A 21,193-nucleotide genomic window follows, 5' to 3' on the forward strand; every position below is an offset into this window, starting at 1 on the left:
CTAATTTATTCAAATCTGAGGCATTTTCTTTGCCTTGAAGGATCTTAGGCAACAAGCAGAGAGATAAGGGACTGTTTTTGCACCTTTGCTTAGTTTTAAAACTTCTCAGTGTTCCAGTTGCTGGATGGAGGACTCAATCATGCTACATCCTCAGATGCAGTAAAAGATAGAAAGGATTTTTTTGCAAAATTAATCCACGAATCTATCATGAAGAACTATCTGGTAGGAGAGTGTCACTAGCAAAGGAAGCATGGGATGGTTGTGGGAATAGCTGTATTTTTAATGGAGCTTGCAGTAGGATATTGCAGCAGTTGGAAACTTTTCAGGGATGTATGTCTTAAGTGGGCCAGTCTGGCTTTGAGAGGATTTTATATTGGAATCTGCTTTTGATTAACAGTCGTGCTCCTCATTATTGTTTAATGATAGCAGTAGGGAGGTAAGCTTGCTGTTCGCATTTGTGAGTGTGTATTTTAAAAGAAACCGACTCCCATAAAGAAGGAAAATGGGGTTATTTATGTAACAGCTTTAGAAGTATGAACGAACCGTACTCCATTTAGATGACTCAGCATAATCTTGGAGTAAAAGATGCATCTGGATTGCACCTAGTTTCTAGAGTCTTTGTAGAGCTGTTTCAGGGTAGCTTGAGGTTTTAAGCAAGTTCATTTCAGTCAGTACTCTTTTGTGATCCTTTCTGCACGTCTTCTAGCAAATTACTGCAGCCAGGAGCATACAACAGAGCTGTTATCGGTTTGTACGCATGTTGCAGAGCGTTCACAGAAAACAGCCGTACCGCTTTCAAGCCTGAATGTTTTCACCCAGGGTGCAGACACTTAAAGATTTATTCTGATCTCATTATGTAAGAGCACGCTAGGTGACCTGCGTGTCCCAGTGGCACCAGGCAAGTTTCCCACACTTGCCAAACCTCTTCTGGGAATCATCGTCAAGTGGTGTTTGTATTTCTGGTAGCGTACACAACGGATGCAGTTGTGTTTGAAGGCTGCTTACTGGTAGAAACAGAAATGAAATTTGACAAATTTAAAGGCAGACAATTCTATCTAGTAAAACGTCAGGCTGTGACACGAAGGAGGCAGCAAAATGATTGGGGTGCATTTCTAAGGGGTTATCTTACCCGTGTGCAGGTCTTTTGATATTGATTTCAAAGCAGTACTTTGGGCCATACTGACAGAGCTTCTGTACATCTTTTTGTGTGTTTATTTATGACTAACATGGTTCTCACTGTTCTTTCATTCCTGTATCCCTACAATCTTTCACAAAGTAATTCAAGTTTAAGTAATTTAAATCTTACTTAGGAGGAATTGTTGTACTGCAGAACAGAAATATATTCTACAGGCTGTTTGCCTTGTTTTTTTATGTCCTTAGTGACATTGGTTGTCTGCATTTTGGACCAAGGTCGTATACAGATACATTTATTGAATCTTCCCAGTAATTACGAGATGACCTAAGCAAATGAGATTTCTGCAATGTGCTGCTCCCCGGTTTTTCCCTTCCTTTTAAATCTGTTCAACCTGTTGGTGAATTTAAATCAAATATACCCAAGGGGAATGGGATAAAAACCTCAAACAATGTGTTTCTATAAGTGTCATGAAAATGGTGTATAAGCAAAGAGGAGAGCTTCTCTTTGTGACTCAGGTCTGGGAAGAGTGCAGCATGACCTTTCTCCTTAGCAGACACCAGTGAATCCTCTGTGGGCTGCAGTTTTCAGAAACAGATCTGCAGAGAGTGAGGACCTGCATTTCTGTTCAAGGAGCTTATTTCACACGTTTTGGTAAAACCAACCAATGTTTTGCCAAACGTGGGTAAAAATATCCCTTGTCTACTGCAGGCTTACGGATACTGGGGCTGCTTTTCTTAGATCTCATGGACACCTTAGTAGACATCCGTCGTGTGTGAGCTCCAGCGTCTTGTGCCTGAAAAACACTTGTAGAGCCCTGGTGGCCCTGAGATGTTCTCTGCCATCCTAAGTGACCGTCTGCTCTTCTTTTCCTTCCATCCTTGTTCTTTCCTGATGTAGGTTGCAAACATTTGGGTTGTTTTAGTCTTGCGAAGTTGTGTGCACTCATATTTTGCTTTTTAAGACATAAATCACAGAATCATTAAGCTTGGAAAAAAGCTGTAAGATCACCAAGTCCAACCATCAACCCAACACCACCACGCCCACTAAACCGTGTCCTGCAGTGCCACGTCTACATGTTTTATGAACACCTCCAGTGATGGTGACTCCACCACCTCCCTGGGCAGCCTGTTCCAATGCTTCACCACCCTTTCAGTAAAGAAATTTTTCCTAATATCCAGCCTGAACCTCCCCTGGCACAACTTGAGGCCATTTCCTCCTGTCCTATCACTAGTCACTTGGGAGAAGAGACCAACACCCACCTCTCTGAAACCCCCTTTCAGGTAGTTGTAGAGAGCAATAAGGTCTCCCCTCAGCCTCCTCTTCTCCAGGCTGAACAACCCCGGTTCCCTCAGACACTCCTCATCAGACTTGTGCTCCAGACCCCTCACCAGCTTCATCGCCCTTCTCTGGACACGCTCCAGCACCTCAATGTCCTTCTTGTAGGGAGGGGCCCAAAACTGAACACAGTATTTGAGGTGCGGCCTCAGCAGCGCCCAGTACAGGGGCACGATCACCTCCCTGCTCCTGCTGGCCACACTCTTCTATTCAGCTTTGTCCCTCTGGCCACTTAAGGACTGTAGGGTGAAATTTGCTCTAGCAACACATGATACAGGACTTTTCAGCTAATCCATTTGATTCCTGCAGCACAGAGTATAGGAAAAATTTGTAGTTGGAGTCATGCTGGGCTGACTTGCTTAAGATAAACACTGAAGAATGGACTAGTGTTGAATCAAAAGTTACATTATGAAATTACTATGCTTCCTTGTTTGTAAGATGTTTAAGATGAACAGACACCAGACTCAGCTTAGAGAGAACATGACAGAAACCCCACATTGATATATGAGTCAAATGTAAAATGACCATAACCTGCAATTTACTTAAATCTATTGCAGGAGTCAAATATGGGACAAATAAAGAAGACCTACAAAGAGTGGGATTGTGCATAACATTTGGTCAGTTTTTCCTTTGGTGTCAGACATAATTAGCTCAGTTCTCCTGTTACCTGCTGATTAGTCTGGTGGGTTTTTGTTGTGTCACTAGGAAAGTGCAAAAGACATATTGCAGTGATTAGAAACAGGTACATATCCTTTCTTTATATCGAAGGCTTGTGGTTGCAGATTCTTTGAAATATGCAAAATACACTCATGTCTGTGCCAAATCCAGATCCCTGCTGTGTTCATAATGTAATCCCATGTAATGCTGGGGAACTGCAGCATGTGTATTTTGCCTTTTCTTTTAAAGTAACATGGGGTTGTGTGTGGAAATACACATCACTTCCAATTTCCAAGTGCAGGATTGAATGGAATCAGAGGACTGGATAGCATCACCTTTCCTCCACCAAACATCTCTCTTGAAATCAGTGAGACAACTTGACAACGTAGGGCTCCCCTCAGCGTGAGTGGAACTAGGGCAGCTTGCAACAAACTGATGGTGGCTGAAAGGGAAATAGACTGAGCCTAATCCCCAGACAAGTGCATTAAACTGGGTGATAAGGTATTGGGGTGGAGATTAAGAAAGTCTGGATTTGGTTGGAGCATTGATTGCTGCTACATAATTTGTTAAAACATTTTTGCAGATATTTGAAGGCTACTTGTGATAAGATTGGTTAAAAGCTCGGTTAAACAAAAATGGGCAGGATTTGTTGATGGTAATTCATATTTATTGGACTGGATTTTTGTATCAAGTATAGCTATTTTATAAAGATTCCATCCTTATCCCAAAAGCTTTTTTTTTTTTTTAACAGTTCATAAAGAAAGCTGTAGGGGGAAAAAGACACAGGGTTAAAACAAAATAAAAGGTAGATTGTCTATGAAGGACTAATCTAATGAAGACAATGGCTGCAGAACATGCAAACTGATGTGCAAATACCAGTAGAATTACTCATAAAGTGAGTTTACTTTCCTGCAGGGAGGATTGATGCTCTGGGGGAAGTCACCCTCTGTATTGTTTCAGTTCATAAATTCAGGACCTGGGACAATTCCCCAAAGATTTAGAGGTGCAGGATGTTGTGACCCAGCGGATCTCACTAATATTTGTGGATACACGCTTAAAAACAATAGTGTCTGACTGTATATTGAAGAAAAAACCTAAATGCCTTTAAGGAGCTGGGTAGTGGGGAGAAGATCCAGAAATTCCTGTACCAAGAGATCTAAAAGCACTTTATCTAGGATTTCTGTTCATGAAAAAGGACCTCAGGGACCAGGAGGGTCTTTAGAGAAGAACCGCAAATGATAGGTGGTGACCAGATAGAGCTAGAGAAAACAGGATTTTCCAGTAAATTTAGCAGATAGGAATCAGAAGATATGTGAGGAAGATAAACTTTAAACGGGTACAAATAGCTAGGAATAAATTCTGACGTGGTTAACTTAAGTCATATATTTTGTTGCATGTAGGCAGCCAAGAAGTTACTGCTGTATATATTCTTTATTATCAACTTTCTTAAATGGCAGGTTCCCTCAAAATCACTGGGCTATTGTTTTAACTTCTAATTTGTTGCAATGCAGGGGTTTCAGAACCCAGTTGAACAGGAAAAACATCTTCTTACAGTGCAATTCACTATAGTATTTCTTTATTGTTGACTATTATGCTAGTTACACAGAAAGAGTAAAACCAGGTGCAGATGGAAATATTTTGGAAATCTTTCAAAAAATAAACAAAAAAAGTTGGATGGCTAAAAGTGAAATCTCACTGGCTGCCTTCTGTTCTCAAAGAAGTTGAAATGTCAAGGCTGTTACCTTGTACGTGTTTGGCCTAGCATTAAACTCCAAGGTCTCTTTGAATGCCTGGGAATGCTCAGTCAGCCTTGGATTACTGTGTTCAGTAGAGATATCACAAAAGGGACTAATCTAGTAGTAGAGGGAGGCTGGTCCCTCCCCACCCTAAACCTTCATATCAGGAACAGGGTGACATCCTACACCCAAAATGATTGTAATTCATCTTGAAAGCTGCTGGGTGCCACTTCCCATCTCTTTAAATTCAAAGACTACTGATTTCCTGATAGAGTTAGCCTCTTGAATGGGTCTTGGAATAGTGATAAAAACAATTCATGACGTGAATACCAGAAATTGTCCTTTTACCTTCATCATGTTGGCTGGAAACCTTGCTGTTAAGACACTGCTGGGAGTCCCCCTTGGTAACGTCTCCCTACCAGCAAGGAGTGCTTTCTGAGCTGGGAATGTGAGTTCACAGCAGCACAGTCATTGCCTCGGTGTCCTACTTGATATCTTGTCTTGATGAAGGGTTAAAGATCCATCTGCCAAGTGCTTGGGGTAGACTCTGAGTAGCAAAGATTCGTGTTGCGTCTAAGTCATAAGTAGTCATCTAGAGATTCTCACAGACATGACCATATAGCAAGTACTGACATTCAGTGGATAGATCTGATGTATTTGAGGTTTGTAACTCCTCTTCATTTTCCTCATTACACTTGAAGCTTGCAAATAAATCAATACCATTTATAAAACCTCTAAGTGGAACTTGCTATTTAGGCACCTCACAAAGTCTGCTAGGCACTTAATGCAGGCGCAGAGGAAACGAGCTTACCCATGACACTCTGAAGTGTAAGCAGGTACCAGCATAGGAATGGAGAGAAAACCTGCACAGGCAGAATGTGGGACATAGGCATCGCTGCATAAGGAACCATTGTGTCTGGTCTCAGTCTGCCAGTGCTGGATACATTTGATATATCAAAGAAATGGCACATTCTCTTCGTTTTCCATCATTATACTGTCTGTCCCCACCTGTCCTGTGCTCTGACCTAACTTGCACTATTAAAACACTTGTGCCCCGCTTTCATCTGTATTTTTCTGCTTGTATCTTGCTCAGCAGTGTGAAAAATCCTTATGCTGTGTGGTTATTCTGTTCAATATCATTCCCTGTGTCCTTCAGTCCGCAATTAAATGTTTTATCTGGTACATGCTGTGTAATTTCTGTCATTCTGAGTATTTAGTGTTTTTCCCTGAGGAGAATTCCTTCCTTGTGTAAGTATCCAACTTAATGGTGCAGTGATACTACTTGCGCAGAAAAGCTCTTTTATTCTCATCAGGAGGTATTGAAGGTACGGCGTAGGCAATAGGTGCATTCTGGATGGCAGCATCTCCTGTCACAAGGTGATGAAGAACTGATGTGAGTTTGCTGGTGATCCACAGGACGGGACACTCGTGTGTTATGTTTCTGTGCCTCAGTATCCTGATATGTTCTGTGAGGTCTGGAGACCTGAATTCTGATTGATCATCAGCTTAGATGTTTCCAGCTCATGGGAGCTGGAAGTTCAGAGAACACCGGCAACACGAAGATCTACCCCATGTTCCCGTGGGAGGATTGACCCTCCCGCTCTCCTGAGAGCCTGGGAAGGCCTTGTGCTGACCAAGAGCCATCTCTGAGTGTACTCTTCAGGTCTGGGCAGTGTGGGGGAAGCACCTTCCTCGCAGGGGCTTTAAATGCTAACCTTAGCCAAAGTATTTGAAACAGTGCTTAACTGATTTGGCTTGTGCTGGTTTGTGTATAAAACTCAGGGATCTGTAATGCACGTTATGGAGGTGTCCTGGCTTTGTTTTGAGGTATAAAAGGTAGCTTTTAAATTCTATTAAGTGGTTTTAGGACGTTGCTGAATTTATTAGCTGCTGCAGACAAAAACTGTATGCAATTCACATGGAAGACCTGCTTCCAGCATTAAATTTAGTAATAGATAAAGTCTCCTCATAATTCTGAAACTATTTAAAGAATTACTGATGGCTCATGGAAAACTCTGGAAAGTATTCTGCTTAGGAAGGGTTCCTTTCCTTGTATGTTTTTCTGCTTTTCATCTTCGCTTGTCCTTCATTGCACTTAATGAACACAGGAGTTTTGTTTTGTACCTTACCTGGAGCCAATCCAAAATTGGTTTGTAAAACCATAGTTGTCTCCATAACATTCAGTTGATGCCAGAGACAAAATGGCCAAAGGCCAGGGTAGTTGAGACCTGAGTAAAACAGTGCTTTAAAAGTCACTACAAAGCAGGTAGGAGTTATTCTGGATTTTAGACTCATTGATGTCCCACACTGACCTTTTAACTTAAAGAAGAAAAAAAGAAAATAACAAAAAACCTGTTATGCTTTATTTTTATGAAATGCTCTGACTATTTCCCGGTTCTCTTGGGATTGCTGAAAGCATCACTTTGCAACATGACCACTCCTACCAGTGGTTTCTCAGATACTTCCAGAAATCCAGGAAGTGCCAAGACTTTCAGTGTGGGAAGAGTGAATATTTGAAGATGTTTTTGTTTTTATTTTTTCCCTTCCCCTGTGATCTCACCTCTTTTTCTCACTTTGGGATGACTGGGGCCGATCTTGGTTCTGATTAACGTTGAGGATTCGGTCCATCTCGCAGGTCCTGAGTCTGTGCAGTTAAATGAGAGAAGTTGCAGCTTTTATTGTCTTTATATCAGCCCAGTCCCTGAAGAAAAGGATGTAAAAGTGATCTGTGAAGACTAAAGAGTTAAAAGGTTGAAAGGAAGCAATGGTTTTAATTGTGATTTAAGAAGCAAAGGAAAAGCCCAGCCCTTTTGCTGTTTGCAGTCTGATGCAGGCACTTGGAGTGGCCGCGCTGACGCGCTGTGTATGCCACCGCTCCCTCTCCCTTCGCCCCATGAGAAGAGTTGGGGGCCTGACCTTGGCTGCCTCTCCAGGTGCTACAAACCCAGAAAAAAGTGACTAAGCATAGTTCAAAGAAGAGTTCAAATATCTTGAAACCTTGGCCAGGCTGTTCCTGATGGTCTCAAAGTCTCTCTGTGGCTGGTGGGCGAAGGAGGCTGTTTCTGTGGGACATTTCTCATGCAAACCAGTTGCAGAGGGGCTTGGATGGGGACATCTCCTAGAGGCAATGCCTGGTAGTATGTAGTATTTGGTGGATTGTTACCCCTTAGAGGTGCTTACTGTATTTTTGGGCAGACAGTTTTTCCTCTTTTGAAGTTGTTGCAACATTTACTGAAGTAATATTTATGCTTGGTTGGAAAAGGTGCTGCTCTGCACCCTGGGGACTTGTCCTGCTCTCTTGAGATACAGGATTCTGACTCCTTTTGCCAGAGTCTTTCTGTGAGGTTATGTCAAGGAAGAGACCTTTAGAGAAGGAAAAAGCTATTACTGGCTTAAAAAAAGGTGTAATTAGTTGCATTGCAGTTGGCTAAAGGACCATCATGTGATAATTTAAAAAAAACTGGTTTCCTGGTAAACAAGTTAATGGATTTATGCGCAGTTGCACTGCACTTTCAAAAAGCAAAATGGCCCTAGGGCACACAAGTAAAATTTAAGCACTTTTCTTGTTATTTTAAAATAAGTAAAATAAAACACACTGTCTGATTTTCTGAACAATAGCTTGGCTTCCTGCAGTGGAAAAGTAACCTCAGCTGAGAATTAAAGCCACCCACCTTTGTCTTCAGGCTCCAGAGCAGACAAATAACTCGCTCTTTCCATGGTTACACTTTTATTTTTGTATTAAACTTTTCTCTTCTCCATCTTTCCTCTTTTTTTGCTTTCCCACATGCTCTTTTCTCCCACTCACACTGTCATTCTCTTTTTGCTCTCTCTTTTTCTTCTCTCTCTGTCCCAAGAGGGACACTTCTGTAACACTTGAGCCATGGATGTACATACACATGCCAAAGAGAAATAGAAGAGTTTGGGCTTGGATCAGGTCCTTCATTTAAAGGCACGTGTTAAAGATCTGTGATGGTCCCTAGCTACTTCTAGCAGTTTCCCCAAGCCTCAGTGCCGTTTTCTGCCTCCATGCAACTTGTATTTTTTTTTGTGTCCACCCCTGTTACCGTCTGCAGCCCCTCTGGCTGTCCCTTCTGTAATTGAGACCCCCATAGAGGCTATCTTCGCCCGTTTGCCCACGATCACATGTGAGAACTTGATGAAGACCCATGCTCTACTGTAGCACTGCTAATAGCAACAAAACGTGCATGTAGGTTAAAAGCCTCATTTGTCTCTCTTTATGCAAGTTTTTCATACTTTTGCAAGGTGTTAAATATTGCTTTGCAGATAAGAGCAGCAGCATGGTACCCCCAGGGCAGAGGAATGGAAAAGAGCTGTAATTATTTGCTGCAAGAGTTTGGTCTAGCCAGGGAACAGCCAACTACCTATCTACTGCCGGTAGTTAAAGGTAGTTGGCTGTTTTCTTACTACAGCAAACACTTTGCAATCTGCTTTGAACTCTTCCGTGTCTCCCTAACAGAGGGGTGAAGACAGCGTAAGAAATAGTGGTTAGTACAAAAAACTTGGTATTAAATTTTAAGTTGACTTAACACTCTACTAGTGTTTGTCTTCTCTCCTGAGAACAATGATGCTTGAAGGTGAGATGAAAATAAAGGGGAATATGTCTGCATGCTAGAGAATTACCTTCTGCTGTTTTATCCTTGAAGAATTGCATTTTTAAGTTGCATGGTCCTAAAATTAGCATATGCTAAGATATGAAGTGAAGTTGCTTGGTCTTTCTCTCTGCATTGTGCTAAGAGTGACTAGAGTTGCTGAAGACAGAGAAGAGGGATTTGCTGCCAGTGTGTTCCCTTGCATACTGTTCACATACATTCAACTCAACTTTCTATTTCCTGGGGCAAATACTTGATATGACTTGCTGGGTTGGCAGTTTTTATGGAGCATTTACAGACTGAAAGGGCCTTTTCCTTCTCTTTCACCTCTTTCTTGCTAATCCTTCTTTGTTTATAATTTTCCTCAATAAAGAAGGAAAAAAGTTCTTTGAACTGTTTTGTTGTAGAGAATGACATCATCAGTGAAAAAATTTTAAAAAAGGAACAGCTAGTTCTTTGTTCTTCTGTGAGGTGCTACCAATTCTCCTTTGATTTTAGCATCATATCAGTGTTACCCACACAAGGTTTTGGAGTGAGTTCAAACACACCAGATTCCCAGATCAAGGAGCCAAACCTTCTCCAGAGCTGCTGTGTGTCTAATGCAGCATCGTGCGGGGGGAGACCTGCCACTCATAGCTCTATCACTTGGTAAGCTTCGAGAGGGGATCCAGGCTTCTAGAAACTTGGAGCAACACAGGTGCATTATATTTGGCTGTTGTAGCAGCCTGTGTGATGGTAAACAAAAAGGGAAATTGTCTTCTCCGTATGCAGTGCTGCAGGGCCATCAGGACTGTGTTGTTCGCAGTAAGGTGGCAACAAATCCTGTCCTTTTTGTGCAGAGCGTTGGCCCAAGAGGAGCTTTGGTGGCTGAGCGCCCAGCTCTTTCCCTATTTCTACTTGCAGACCTGGGGAGGAGAGCTCCTCTTTGCAAAGGGCATTGTTATTGGCTTTTGCAATGCCATAATGTAATTTCAAATAATAGTCCTGTCTCCCATCCATCTCTGTTGCTGTGTCTCTGTATTTGCAGAGAGGGGCTAATAGGGTACAGCTGGTTAATAAAACATGTGTTGCTTGATTCTAAACTGTATTCCCTGTTGCTAAACATCTCCCACGTAGCATCTTTGTAGTGGTGGAGTTCGAATGAGATGACAATTTTGCACCCACTTTCAGAATAAATGATTTTAAATGAAAAATCCCAGAGATCCTGAGTGAAAGAAGCTATCCAAGTGCCTTCAGCATTTTTCATTGCAATAGATGCTTCCTTCAGCTCTTGCTTTAATATCAGCATACAAAGTGTCTGTCTTAATCTTCTGTACATTCTTATGTAAATTCCTTTTAAAAAAATTTTAATCCTTAAACTGGTAGTGTATACCTAGCTTTAGGAGTTGTTGAGCAGCTTTAGCTTCACTGTAGGAGAATTTTAAATTTGGGGTGAAGCAAGTGTGTGGTTTCTAAAGTACTCCTTTCTGTAAGAAATTTAGGGTATAAAGTCTATCGTGATGGCGAGCTACATGCCAAGACTTGAAGGCTTTGTTCGCTGGAAGAGTAAATTTCTTCATCAAAATGAAGGTGGAGTAGACCATGTGTAGCAGCCTGTGGTGTGTGGTCTATGTGGTGTCCACCCTTTCCCCCTTTTCTCTGCTCTCTGGCAAGACTTCTTCAATAAACGAGTGCTGGTGTAACTCTCTTTTCCTTTCATTCAGGCCACATTTTCTTTTTTCCTTGGGAAATAACACAAGACTTTCAACATGAAATGTTCCTTTTGTGACTTTGTCATAAAAAATAATGATACTAGAAAAACTGTTTGTGGACCTGGAAGAGTATCCTAGTGAATAGCATTTCTCTATCCGCAAAGCTCTTCCATCTTAATTAGCAAAGAAACCAGGAGAGAGCAGTAGGCAGGTACTTCTGTGTAAGCTTAGGCTGGTATTTTGTCTAACACATTCAAAAGCAGAGATTTGAGAGAAATCTGATTGGTTCATCACTGTGCTGTATCTTCAAGTTCTCTTGGTCTGAATTTTTTGGGGGTGAGGGAGATAGGGTGATTCATACTTGAGCAAGACAAACCCAAGAGCTGCCAGTTTGCATTATGTCAATGTATGTAAGAAAATATTTAGATAGAATTTCCATTAAAAGTTCAAAAGCAGGGGGCTCACGCTGACCCCGGCTTTTAGAAGCTCTGGTGGGAAACCTGAATGAAATTTAACTCTGGTCAATGTGTTTTCGTTGGCTAACTCCATGTTTTATTATCTCATGCAATGAGATCTTTCTTGGTTTGTCGATTTTCTAACAAGGACAAAAAGTTCATGTATGTAACAGTGCACATATTGAATTAAAGTACGATTAAAGGCATGATGTAATGACCCCCTCTCCTTTTCCTTTCGTCAATATTTGCCTGCAGGGTCAATACATTACAATATTGACTTCAAAGTATTCAATATTTTTTTACCTTCTGAGTGTGTTGGCTTCGAGTGTGTGTAACATTAAACCTGTTGGTTGAACTGTTGGTCTAAGGCTTACTGTCTAAGTAGTTTCAGGCTTGGATGCCTAATCCATGTAGAGCAGCTTTCAAGGCATGTGATAATATCACAACACAGCTGTAGGCAGCTTTCTGAGGTGAACCATTTAATCTGCAGTCTTTTCTCCCAGCTTCCTAATGAGTGGTGGAATTTGTCCCTTGGTGTGCAATGGGATTATTGCCCTCTCCCCCTGCTGCCATCATATTTACTCTCTGCAGGACTTTCCAGTGACTGTAGGTTATGTGGACAAATCTAAACCCCAGCACTCTCATCTTCCATGTGCGTTTCAGCTGCCTTTACATTTGTGCTCTGTGGAGTGTACAAAAGCAGCAGAAAAAGCACGATAATACTTGACGCACTCAAAGTGCTGCACAAACGTGGCTTAATAAAGTTAAGTTAAAATTGTTATGAATCCAAACAGTTGCACAGGGTGGGTTGGTGCTCACTTATCTGAACTCCCAGCTGGGGGCACAGTGGGCTGGGTGCCTCTTCTAATACAAGCTTGAACCTTCTCACGCTTCCTCTTTGCCTGTATACATTTCCATTCTCACTCTGCTGAAACCTAGCCCTGGTACCCGTCAGAAGGGCACATGGGCAGGTGTACTGCGTAATGACGGCAGCTATTAACAATTTATCCTTCAAAAATGTGACACTCTAGAGAAAGGCTTTGATAATGCTCTTTGCAAGGTGTATAAACAAACAGGATTGTCAGCAGCATGGTATCTAATTACGTTGTCTTTTTAAAAAAATTAGGGAAAGAAAAAATATTTATAGATACCAAGAAGTTAGTGAATTCCTCTAAAGAACCAAATGTTATAATTAGGAACCCGCTGCACTTAGAACTATTCTACAAATAAGCACCTCAAATCTAGCCTAGTCTTTCCAGAGAAAACAAAGGTCACTAGGCTTCTTTGAGGATTAGCAAACCAGAATTTCTTGGACCAAGGTACTAATTACTTCCAAAGCTGCGGATGATCGCTCCTTCCAAATCCAAATTATTGCCAAAACCTCATGATAAACCTCAGTAGTACTCCACTCTAGCCTAACTTTTGAATTAAGATATTTCTAGACTGGACTCTAACGATAAAAAGCCGAATCTGAAGGGAAGGCAGGATAATAGTGGGAATATTCTGCTTGTGGAAAGCTGCGCTTCTGCATAGACTAATGCAAAGCCATTGAAGACTTCCCAGGTCCCCAGCAGCAATTTGGGCTCAAACAGGGTTAAGTGGAAAAAAGTGCAGCTCCGAGAACCCAAAAGTGTGTGAGACCTGCTGCTCCATACCCGGGAAACGGTGTCCTGCGTTGTCTGTGTGCTTGTGAGGTGGGGTCCCATATTTCTTGCTTACTGTTGTCTGACAGAAAAGGGGTGAGGACTGGGCTCACTATTACAAGCTCCTAGTTGGAAAGACTTGTCCCCATGTTTTTTAAGGGTTTTCACATATCCACCGCTGTGCTTGAGGATTCATTTGTATGTGTATTCACTTGTATGTTCTAGCCACAGTGGCTGTGAATTTGGTAGTGTCCTGCGAGACCACAGCTTTCATCTCAGATGGGAGAAGTGGACAGAAGTATCATTTTTGGAGGTCTAGGCATAAGGCAAAAAGGTTACAGTAGCACTGGGAGATGGGGGAGAAGGGTCAGAGTTAAATATGTCAGCACTTCGTTTCTACCTGCAGCTTACTGACTTCCTTGTGCAATTTCAGGGAACTTCGAAGTGGGTGTTCACATCGCGGATGTCAGCTACTTTGTACTGGAAGAAACAGCACTGGATAAAGTAGCGAGTGAAAGAGCAACTAGTGTCTATCTAGTGCAAAAGGTAAGGACAACTTTTCCTTTTTTCGCCAGACAGCTGTGTCTTCCATTTGCCATAAGTTAATTTTAAAGGTTCATTGTCAGATGCCTACAATCAAAATCTGGCTATTTTTGCAACAAACCTACAAAAATGAGTAAATTGATGCAAATGCAAAAGCTAACATAGCTGCTGACTACCTCGGAGCTTACGGAGAGAGCACTGGGTGAAGCAGCAGGTTGTGACCCTGTGTCTGTGGGCAGAGACCCAGGTGTGCCAGGGCTTGCCAGCGCGGGAGCGGCTCCATGTGAATGGGACTCTGCTGAGCTGGAGCTAGTTCAGGGCCCAGAGCTGCATAGCTACATTTGCACCATGCTGGGCCTCAGATAAGCCTGACAAACCCAAGCTGGCTCATCCGTTTTGCTGTTGCAGGCTTGAAATTTGCAGATGTGGTGGTGGTGGAGAGTTTTATTTTTGTCTTCAGCGCAGTAGTAGTAGCTAATCCCTCCCAGAAGTGGATACATAGCAGAGTAGGGTGTAAAACACCCTGTGCAATCTCACGTTTTGAGGTGCAATTGTATTTAATGACTTTTCTTTTATCTGGGCATCCTAAATACTGGAAAAATATGTTCTTTCATCATGCAGTGAAAACATATTTGAAATTGTACAGGTTCTAGTGTAACAGAATCAAATGTTAAAGTCAAGTTTAAAGTTGACTTCTAAACTTTAAAAATGCACAGGTTCAAGTTAAACATTATTGGAAAGGAAACATCTAGGGTTTGTCTGTGCCTGGCTCATTTTCAGTTGAATGTGCAGAAACATCTTCTAGCTCATCCGATACCGCTGGTGCTGTCCGTGCAGGGAAGCCGGGAAGCTTGGCTGTTAGCGTCCTGTGTCAGCCTGAAGCATCAGCTGCACGAAGAGGAGTGTTGAGGCAGTGTCATAGGAGCAGATTAATCAGCCTCTCCCCACACTCCTGTTCAGTCAGGCTGAAGTCCTTGTCTCCACAGCCTTTTCCAGGATGACAGGGCATCTTTTGTGTAATAAACAAACATATCCTACTTGCTACTTAGGGTTAGGAGTGATTCTTCCCCTCCCTTCCTGGATGTTCCCAGGATTGCTATCCGGGGAGGGTCTTGTCATGATGCTTGTTCCAATAGCTTACTTTGACCTCGCCATACTTTCCAGATGATAAAATTATTTATTTTACACCATTGAAATCAAATTAGTGGTTTGATATCAAGCTCTTAACCTTTAGTAGCTGTTCCGTAACTTTCCTTAGGTAGAAACAGCAAGGCACAGCTTCAGGGGGTCTTGGTGAGTCTGGTGGATTTTACGTCTCTGTGCGTACGGGTTGCATGGAATAGCCATGATAGCAATGCAGAAGTGCCCAAGCTGGGTCGGTGGTAGCGAGGCCAACGGCACGCAGGTGCTGCAGTGTGGGACCAAGTTACCAGTGACTTGCTGTTCTCCAAGAGTGGGAAGCAATGCGTAGCTCATGGAAACAGCAGTTCTGGCACCAGAGTCTTCCCAGTCCTAGAGTCTTTCCAGTGATAAGCCCTTGGCTTCTGTGGTGCTCTGCTTCCACCTCTGATGGATGACTCAACAGCTGTAGCTCACTATGGGAGATGTGGGCTGGCCCAGGGGGGATGTCACTGCAGGGCAGCAAAGCTGTAGTCCAGGAGGATGTTGTGGCAGTATTTCCAAGTCTGTGGTTTGAAGGCATGTGATTTCTTTTAAAGGAAGAAGGAAGATTTTTATATAGAAAGGAGACATTTTTCATGAAAATCTGGTTGAATTCAAAAGCTAATTAAATTTTCTTTCAAAGCGCTTTTTCCCCCCAGCGCTACCAGTCAGACACGTGTGATGCCAACATAAGTTATCTGTTGCCTGTAATCTTCAATTGCTTTTCAACTACCTTTGCCCAGCTGTCAGGATTAGTGTCTTACCCACACTTCTGCCCTGCAGCAAATATATTTTAAGAGTGCAAACTAAGTTAGATGACGAAATGGTCAATATTTTAATTGCAAGAGATGAAAAGGAGAGAGGGGATGGGCAAAGGAAAGCAGTCAGGCTGTCTGAAACAAGATGGTAGCATGACTCTTGTAGAAAATATGCTTTCCTTTGATGCACCTGATTCCTAAGACAGCTGTGATTCTGCTAGAGGTTAGCACTGTGCTAATCCTCCCAAAGAAGTTAAATAAAGCCACATATTTCATTTCCCTGAACCATGTACCCAGAAGGGGAGTTATTGTGTAATTGCTAGTGGTCTATTTAATAAAAGTCAAAAGTTTTTTTGAAATAAGAGCATATCAGGTTTTAAGAAGCAAGAAAACCTAAACAGTTTCCTCTTTTTTGGCACATCTTATAGTGTTATTTTAGGTGTGAAGCAGCTCAAGTGAGAGGTCAGCCATAAATCCCTATAATATTTTATTGGTCCTATTTTATACTGGAGATCAAAGATCAGAACTGTAAGCCTATCTTCACGTTGAGTCAAAGGACTTCGAGACATTCACTTTTGACACCAGCAGGTTGTCAGGGTGTTGATATTTTGATAATCTCAGGCTGAGTAACAAAGAGTTGCTCGAAATCTGAATTCATGGAAGTGTTGATACAACTCTCGAGCAGAAATCTTGGCTCATAAACAAATTGCCTATTTCCTTTGAGTATCTTTTAGTGTGTAAGCAAGAGGCTTGCTGAGCCCTCCCCATTGTTGGACCTCGGCATCCTCCTCCCAGCTCTGGGGAGAGCAGCTGATGGAAACTCTCAGTTAATACAATCCCTCCCCATCGGACCGGCAGTGGGAGAAGGGGTCACCCCAGGAGTCACCGGAGGTTGTAACCAACCCCAACCAAGCCTGAGTGGGCAGCCAAAGCAGGGCACGAGCAGAATGGGGTTGTTTGAAGGGAGCAAAACTGCCCACGCGACTTTGTGAAAATAAGGGTTTATTCTTAACCAGAGTTTGTTCCCTTTTCTCTTTGGTTGACTGATCAGTTTTGCCCTTCTGTTCCTTGAAAAGCTGCTACAGCGAGTCCATTGATGAGAGCTGCCCTGGCTAACCCACTCGGAACCTGGCCGGGCAGTCAGTCTTGGCTGCAGCAGATGTTTCTGATTTTAAAGGGAACGGGGAGTTTTATCATCCCAGTATGCATGCGCTCCCTCCCACTGCCCGGCTCCCTAGGAATGAGTCTGAGGCTGGAAACACGCATTTCGTTTCTGGAAGCACTTTATTAGCCAAAGAAGCAAAACAAAACAACACAATGGGCTCTCACAAGCAGGAGGTTAGATCTTCCCATGTCCAAAGTGATTCCACCATGCAGAGGAGCCAGCTGCTAAGCAGTGTGGGCGGCCATGGTTACAGGTGATGACGTGTAGGAAACTCTCCAGCCCCGGCGGTGCCTTCTCTTACTTTAGTTTTCCCTTGCTGCCCACGGCTTCGGTGTGCTGGGATGAGTGGCTGCCCGTGGGGACAGCCGATAGCGTGGAGGGGGGCTGTCGGGCAGTGCTGGAGCACTAAGTCTCAAGCCGCATATGGTAGCGCTGGAGATTTTGCACATAGGACTTGGAAATAGGGACAGAGAAATCCTCTGTGATTTGACTTGAAATACAGACCCACAGCTGCAAGCATTGTGGATATCAGCCTTTCACTCAAAGAAGTGGCCTTTCCAGTATCTCTTGGGCCCTGCTAGGCTTGTGGGGAGAGATGATGTCTTTTATTAGTCTGACTGATAGAGGAGGATGAAAACCAGACAAGCTCTCACCACCCAAGGCTTTCTTCAGCCCTGGTTTCTATGGTACATTCATTAGAAAGGATTTCCTGGGTGCCATAGGTCCTTTTTTCATTGTGAATTTTTTTCCCGTAGCCCTGCTGGGTCCCTCCAACTGCGTTTCTAGATTCAACTACATTTATAAACTCCCCTGTTCCAGCTTTATGATCCTTGTATAAGCCCAGGTGACTTTATTTCCACCTGCAGTAAAATCAAGCTGAATGATGTGATTGCCAACATAGACACATCCTTAGCAATTTGCTAAGGAAACCACTTCATGCTGAAGGTGATATCCCTCGGCAGTGTTTCATCTAGCTGGATTTCTGCATGCCATGGCACTCCGCAGGGCAGCTGGCAGACGGCGGTGTCTCTTGGCAGACAGTCATGGGAAGGGTAAAGCATTTAAAAGATGCTGGACAGCCTCAGGATTATTTAAGGCGATGCTATGCAACCCTGATATTTTGCAAATCTGGGCATTAAAGACATACTTAGGGAAATCTCCTCTCATCCTGTGTCTCCTTCAGAAAGAGATGGAGGTAATCCTGTTGCAAAAGTTCCTTCTGGGCAGCCCCTGGGATAACTCCTGAAACATCTTGCTCTCCAAGTGTGACACAATTGTGACATCTTTGTATGTTAAATGCTGGGCTTGCAACTACTAAGAATCCTTTCAGCCTGTGACCATATCATGTTAAGGAAAAAGGAAATGTGTATTTATAACTTAAACTTCTGTGCTTTGTGACAGTTGGTTTATTCTCTGTGTAGAGTGTGAAGAGGAATCGTGATGTTAAAGCAGAGGGAGGCAGTTAGCCAAGACTGTCGTGATGTTGAAAACAGGTTTCTTCTTTTAATTAAGTAAGGTAGATAAAATTGAAATACCTTCAATACAAGGTCACATTGTCTTAAGTTGTGTATGTATGTGCTGAGCCCAGGAAAAGGCTGATTGACTTCTTGCTCTCCTGTGAGGCTTCCTCCATGGCTTGGGTTAAGTTACTTCGCCTAAAGTTTCTCTCCTGTAAAAGAAGGGTAACACGGGTTGACGCTTCCCTATTTAACAGTAGGTTTGTTACAGCTAATTGCTTGGTGAGTGTTTAGTGCTGCAATTATGATTTGAGTTAAAGCTTTGCTTGTGTTTCACATCATTGAAAGCCCTTCCATAGAATTATAGCCTCTTGAATCAGATATTAATCCTGCTCAAGTACACTTAAAACAAGCATCCTGTTGTTTCATTCGGGCTATTCTTCGTGGATGAGCTTTCATGTTTCATGTAGGCATTTTTCTAGCAGACTGTTATTGCTTCAGGAGATGTGAAGGGAAAGAGGATGTGCTAAGGCACAAAAATATTCAATAAGTACAGACCATTATCAGATATCAATTACAGGGTGTGGGGGAGAGAGAGGAAAGCTAGTAACTGCAGCTTTTAATTTGGGTGAAAAAGGGCATGGGAGCTTTTATTAAATTACTAGCACTTTGTTCACTGTGACCTGAGCTTCAGGGTCTCATGGTGGTCATGGGCGATCTTAGGCAGGCAGGGATTTCCGATAGTCTATAAAGCTATTTTCTCTCCTTTCTGGTATGGGTTGGCACCGCTCATGCTAAATTTATAACCTTGTGGCGTGGGTCCTTCCAGGCAGCATGGCACAGCTCACGTACTGGATCTGTGAGTTATGAATGTACCAGTATTGTTAATGTACTGTTCACAACTGGAATAACAGAGTTGACGGCCTTTGTGTTGCGGGAAACAGCTTATCATAATCGGTGCCCTTGTGACCTTCCAGCTGAACCAGTCCTGCTGATTCATGTTGCAAGTGACTCCTTGACAGTCACAGAGCGTACAGTTAACCTTTTGGCATTAATATGCACTGCAATTAGAATGGATTTATAGCCATCGTCTGGTGCCAAACCACAAATGTGATTAAATATTTTAAGAGTCTTTCCTTCAAAGCAAAAAGTAAATACAAAGTGTGTGTACTTGAGGAGAAAATGGACATCTGAGGCTGGTTTTTTTTCTTACTGTTTTGAAGAACAGTTGTTCCCCTGGCATCCAGCTAGAAAAAGTTATCTCTGAAATCGCCAAATTGGTGTCACAGAGTTTGGAAGAGCTGGTGTTTGCATGCCGGTTGGTTTGCTGCTGGTCCTATATTTACAGGGTGGCACACAGAGCAATCAAAATGGAAACTAAATTAAATAGCTGAAATATTTTATGGCAACCAAGTAGAGCATTTCTCTCTGTGTTCTTCTGGAATGCACCAGCCCACATCGCCACTCAAAATAAACAAGAGGAATAACGTGGTTCTTCTTTGAGGGCAGTTACTGCTTCTTCACAAAGGTAAATAATGAGAAGGGAAATAAGACTGTGAAACTCTAATAATTAGGTTTTCTTCATTAAACAGCTGCTAAATACTATCTTTACTGCAGCCTTCACCTGGGAAATAACTCAGGGATGGTAGAAACACTTGGAGCTGCTCAGGTTTGCTCTAGTTGCTTTGTTGCTCTAGTCAGGTGAGTAATTCATGGTTTGGTAATTCAGTATTCAGCAGCAGAAATACTGATTAGTTGTAAGGAATTAGGACACAGGTTAAAAAAATCCCTGCCAGAAATTTCTGTTGGCTGACATTTTGTTCAAACAGAGTTGAGTATAGTAAAAAAATACTACTTCTCCCTCTGTTTGCAAACACCATGTTCAATACTTATAAACCGGGTGCTTTTGTTTATTCATCAACATCTACACATTCCTGTCTATGCTACAAAGTATGGCTCAATCTTTATTGAAGCCATGCACCACTCCTGTGATGCTTGGGAGAAGTTCCGTTTATGCTTTGCAGGGAGCAGACTTGCGCTACTTGCCTGGTTACACAGTCTTCCATGGCAAAGCAGGAAACACAGTTCCCAAATCCAAGCTCTTCAGCTCCTGACTGCCAGGACCGTGTTTCTTCAGTGTTGTTTCCTGATGTGCTGAGTCTTCCTCATTCTTCCCAGTGTCAAAATGGCAGTGGGAAAGAAGTGGTAAACAGAGCAAACTTTATGACCTTGAAAGCTGCAGAGTGAAGAGTTTGCATAATTGAGGATGCAGAATGCTCCGGGATGTTTACTCCATACCTCAGAGGGGAGCACTGGGAATGATTCCCAGGTGGAAGGCTGACCACTCCCTCAGGTCTCATTGAGGGACGGGCCGATGTGAGTGTTGGTGGCCTCAGCAGTGTCTGAATTCCTCTCATTTCAGAGGATTTGGGTTACTTAATCATTCTGTGCCGACACGCTGTTCACGATCTGATGTAGCTCTGGCATGGATGATGCGTCCCAGAGCTGTGATGTAGTCACTTCTGCCACAGAGAATGTGATCCTGAAGGTTTAACACATTTTCTCCTTTTGTGCATTGTTGAGCCTCTCTTTTACCACCTGGTCAGGGAAGCTTGGCCACGGACAGGTCTCTACTAAAAGCCCATATCTCACCGAGGTGCTCTCTTCTTTTCTTCCAGGTGATCCCGATGCTTCCCAAGCTGCTCTGTGAGGAGTTATGCAGTCTCAATCCCATGCGAGATAGACTGACGTTCTCTGTGATGTGGAAGGTGACTCCAGAAGGCAAGGTATCTCAAGTAGCAGACAGTCATCCTGCTAATCAGTCCTCCCTTGGTGGCTAGCCCCTAC

The 21,193-nt window shown here is 42.8% G+C and overlaps 1 protein-coding gene across 1 annotated transcript in view; it reads left to right on the plus strand.

Moving 5' to 3' along the window:
* The window catches only part of DIS3L2 (DIS3 like 3'-5' exoribonuclease 2), a 176,822-nt gene that overhangs the window by 83,225 nt on the left and 72,404 nt on the right, over window positions 1-21,193 (plus strand). Inside the window, 2 exon segments of the mRNA XM_059822865.1 lie at window positions 13,696-13,808; window positions 21,025-21,132. Coding sequence (XP_059678848.1) covers window positions 13,696-13,808; window positions 21,025-21,132 — 221 coding nt within the window.

This window comes from Gavia stellata, chromosome 11 (assembly GCF_030936135.1).
Source record: "Gavia stellata isolate bGavSte3 chromosome 11, bGavSte3.hap2, whole genome shotgun sequence".
Classification (NCBI taxonomy): domain Eukaryota; kingdom Metazoa; phylum Chordata; class Aves; order Gaviiformes; family Gaviidae; genus Gavia; species Gavia stellata.